The sequence below is a fragment of the Fukomys damarensis genome, unplaced genomic scaffold, assembly GCF_012274545.1.
Source record: "Fukomys damarensis isolate Sample0158 unplaced genomic scaffold, DMR_v1.0_HiC HiC_scaffold_23, whole genome shotgun sequence".
Lineage (NCBI taxonomy): Eukaryota > Metazoa > Chordata > Mammalia > Rodentia > Bathyergidae > Fukomys > Fukomys damarensis.
The window spans coordinates 64893850-64897817 of record NW_022900935.1 but is presented as its reverse complement, the minus strand read 5'-3'; the positions used below and the strand labels follow the sequence as shown (position 1 = coordinate 64897817).

General features: G+C 49.7%; 1 protein-coding gene across 1 annotated transcript in view; it reads left to right on the top strand.

The window, feature by feature from the left end:
* Position 1: 1 nt before the first annotated feature.
* Ogfod3 (2-oxoglutarate and iron dependent oxygenase domain containing 3) overlaps positions 2–3968 on the top strand; it is a gene marked incomplete at its 5' end in the record, with an annotated part of 25249 nt that continues 21282 nt past the window's right edge. Inside the window, 2 exons of the mRNA XM_010618754.2 lie at positions 2–90; positions 1571–1788. Coding sequence (XP_010617056.1) covers positions 2–90; positions 1571–1788 — 307 coding nt within the window. The remainder of the gene's footprint in view (positions 91–1570; positions 1789–3968) is intronic.

The window sequence follows — 3968 nt, the reverse complement described above, 5'->3', positions numbered from 1 at the left end:
GGGCAAGGCCCTCGGGGCTGCTCTTCTCAGCCCCAACTCGAAGGACGGTCCGCGGGGGGGCTCCCTGCAGCGTTTGTCTGCTGGCTTGCGGTGAGCAGGCTGCGTTTGCCCTGGAGAAGGTCTTAGAGCCCGTGGGACCCCACGCGATACCTGCAGTCGGACCTCCCTGCCCGTGCGCACGCCCGGGACTTTCTCACCTCCAGTGTGAAAGCCGGCCTTTTGCGCCCACCACACTAGTCCCCTTACAGCCCTAGTCTGGGCGGAGCTCCTATATAGGTTCAGGTGCCTGTCCCTGTGTCAGCAGCCGGGAAAAGGCTAATGCCAGGATAGCCAGAGTGTGGGCAGGGAGCAGCGTGGAGGGTGGCACGGAGGGAGGGGAATTGGTCCTTCGGTGGTGCTGCTGCTGCTGCTGCTGCTGCTGCTAGGTGAGGTGCGCTGTGTTTGGGATGGCCCCAATTCATGGACAACCATGAGAAAGAGCAGCCCAAACAGCCCTGGGATGAGCACCTTCACTTCCAAAGCACAAAGCTGACTTTGAGGCTGTAAAGAATGACAGGAATCCCTTAGTTTGAGAATTCTAAATTGTGTAGTTAATACTGGGTTTGGAATTATTAGTGTAGGACCTCAGCATGCAAGAAAACCGTTTGCTTGCTTTATTTTTGCTCTCCTGGGGACTGCCTTATTTCTTTCACTTCCACACTGACCTCATCAATTAGAAAATATCAAGGAGATTCCTGAGATCTGGACAGGCTACAATAACTTTTTTTTTTTTTTTTTGAGTTTGGTTTCATCATGTAGTTCAGGCTGTCCTTGAACTCACTGTGTAGCCAAGATTGACCTTCAACTCATGGCAATCTTCCTCCTGCCTCAGTTTCCCAAGTGTTAGGATTACTGGATCGCACCACCACACCCGGCACAATAACTTTTGAACATTTTAGTTTGTTCTTTCACGGATTTTTTAGCACCCTTTATCTTAGCTGCTCTTGAATTCTAGATCTCAAATGTGTCGTTCTTGCTGCAACTATGATTTCATTAAGCATGATAACCTAATTTTTTTTTTTTTTTTTTTTTTTTTTTTTTCTTTTTTTTGGTACCAGGGATCGAACTCAGGCCCTTGTGCTTGCAAGGCAAGCGGCAGAACTACTGAGCTAAATCCCTGGCCATAACCTAAATTTTTTAATTCCATTTTCTCCCCAAAACAAACCTCCCTGAAGGAATATTTCAGTTATAAACCTATATCTTTCCTTTTCCTTCAATAATATTAAATTTATTCAATTATATAAATTTATCATTTCAACATACATTTTCTGGAGCACTAACAGCTTTTGGCAATAATGAATGGTTAATATAGAAAGCTATATTTATCCAGACAGAAAAGCATCCTGCAGTGTATGTCAAGAAGAACTTTGCCCTATGCGTTTCCTAAAAAGCATTCTCCAGTATCTGCACCATGGAAAACAAAGCCTTGGGTTTAAGCTGCCTTGGGCCCTGGCTGTAGCTGGTTCTCTGTTTGCGTGCCCAGCTCGAGTAGCTGCATTCTAGTGATGGTGGTTGTGCTTTCTGTTCTTAGCACCAAGAAGGAGTGGGGGCTGAGGGAGACATGGAGGGCACGGCTGAAGACCCTGGGCCTGGGGGCTGGCATTGCACTGGCCTCCATCCTAATCTGGAGCAGCCTGGGGGCCGATGATGGTATTGCGGAGGTCCTGGCCCGCCATGGTGAGGTGCTAGAGGGCAGGTTCATTGAAGTGCCCTGCTCTGAGGACTATGATGGCCACCGAAGATTCGAAGGTACAGTATCATGGATTGCGTGGGGGTTGGGGAAGGAGAAAGGTTGAGATGAAATTTGATACTGTCCTTTGCAGCAAGGAATGGGTGGGAGTCAGGTTGGAACTGGTATGTGTGGGCAGCAGCTGTTTCCTCCCCCAGGAAGGCCAGCCCACACCGGGCATGGGCATGCAGCCACGGGGCCACCAGGTGTGGTCGGTCAGTGGTTTAAAGTGGCGATGTCCAAACAGGAAAGGTAAGAGGAGAAAGTCGGAGCCTAATTGTAGAGAATGTCACAGAAAACATGGCTACTTAAATGTCCCTGGTGGAGGGCCCTCCCCATCATTTGTCCTGGGCCCAGGTGACAGCTCTGTGCTCAGTGATGGCACTGGTTGAGGGTGGGAGGAAGGAGCCGCAGTGCCAGGGCCATCAGGCTGATGGCATCCTGGAGTGTGCACCCCATGGTGGCTGCCTGTGGGCCTGCTCTGGTTGCCGTGTTCTTGAGCATTCTGCACCTCCTGGCTGCGCTCTCCATTTGTAAGGCCCAGCATGTGCCACTGTGTTTTTAGGGCAGAATTCATTTATTCAAAGTGATGCTTTGGGTTTGAACCAAGAAAAGGTTGCCAGGTTCTTCCAACAAGGGGCGTTGCTGTGACCTGCAGATCTCAGAGCTCTGCACAGTGAGGAGGAAAGCTGCTGGGCAGGCTCCGGGGAGGGAAGGGCTCGGTGAAACAGCTGTGCCTCTGTTGTGTGGCACTTGGTGTCTCCAGGCCTCACCCTGTAATGCCAGGCTGTCTGTCTCTCTGTGTATGCATATATAATTATAAGATGATCTCTCTGTATTGCCCAGGTTGGCCTACAAACTCTTAAGTTCAAGCAATTCTCCTGCCTCAATCTTCCAACACAACTGCAGACAAAAATTCTCTTCCCGCCCAACTAATAATTTATAACATTAGAAATGTTGTGTAGTGGGGCAGGATTTCACTTGGAAAGATGGGAAGTCCTGGGGAAGGACAGTTGTGGTGACTGCACAGCACTGCATGTACTTGAGGCCTCCAAACCATGCACTGAGAAATGGCCAGGATGGTATATTTTGTTACATATATTTCATAGTAGAAAGTTAGGGTGTACTTAAAGCCTGTACCCTGTTCCCTCCTCCCATCCCCTGGATGAGTGGTGTGAGGGTGGACTGTGTCGCTGCTTTCCTATAAAATAGGCCCCTAGTTTGGGTAGGTGGCTTTTCAAGGAAGCCACCCTGTCCAGGAAGGAGGCCGGCACCTGACTGACTAACACCTGGGAGTGTGTGGTTGTAGATTTCTCCTGTGCACATGACGCCTGCTCATCACATTTTCCATGTTGTGGTCTGACACCTGTATAGACAGAAGTACCTGATCACTGTTGCAGTCTTTGCTTTGCCACAGCTCTGCTGTCTTGTCTGTCTGTCTGCCTGTTTTATTGTGGTGCTGGTAATTGAACCCAGGGCCTTTGCATTGTATCCTCAGCCCTTTTTTATTTTTTAATTTTGAAACAAGTTCTTAAATTGTCCAGTCTGAGCTTGATCCTCCTGTCTCAGCCTGTCAGAGGGCTGGGATTACAGTTGCGCACACCAGGCCTTACAGAAAAGATACCTAGCTTTTTTTTTTTTTTTTTTGTAATGGAGATCAATCTCAGGACATTGCGCTCCTGAGGCAGGTGCGGTGCCACTGAGCTAAATCCCTGGCCCTGGCCTTTTGTTTTTGAAGTAAAGCACCTCTGTTGGTAGTGTTATTTAGCTCTGTGTGACTGTGGCCTGTAACTTCTCCTGATGAGTCAGCCAAGAAGAACCTTGAAGGCAGAGAAGGGAGCTGCAGGCCAGCCCGGCACCCTGTGACCCCACAGTCTGAGCCCTAGTGCATGCATTCAGCACTGCGTTTGGCTTTTATACGGATGTCCTGGGGGAGCGGCTCCACCCTCTATCTCCAAGTTTATTTCCAGGCTGGAATCAGGGAAGGGGTGGAGGGTGAGAGGCAAGCAGAAGTTCAGATGACCTAGTGTGTCCTAGAGTTCACCAGTTTTCACTTCCCCCCAGGCGGAGTGAGTCCCAGGGCCACCTGGGTTGGTGGGGCTGGTCTGCCCTTTGTACTCAGACTGCGAGAACTGGTCACTTGCTGGGCTCGCTTGTGGTGTTATTCTTTGTCTTGGCTCCTTTCTGTTGTAGCCCTGCC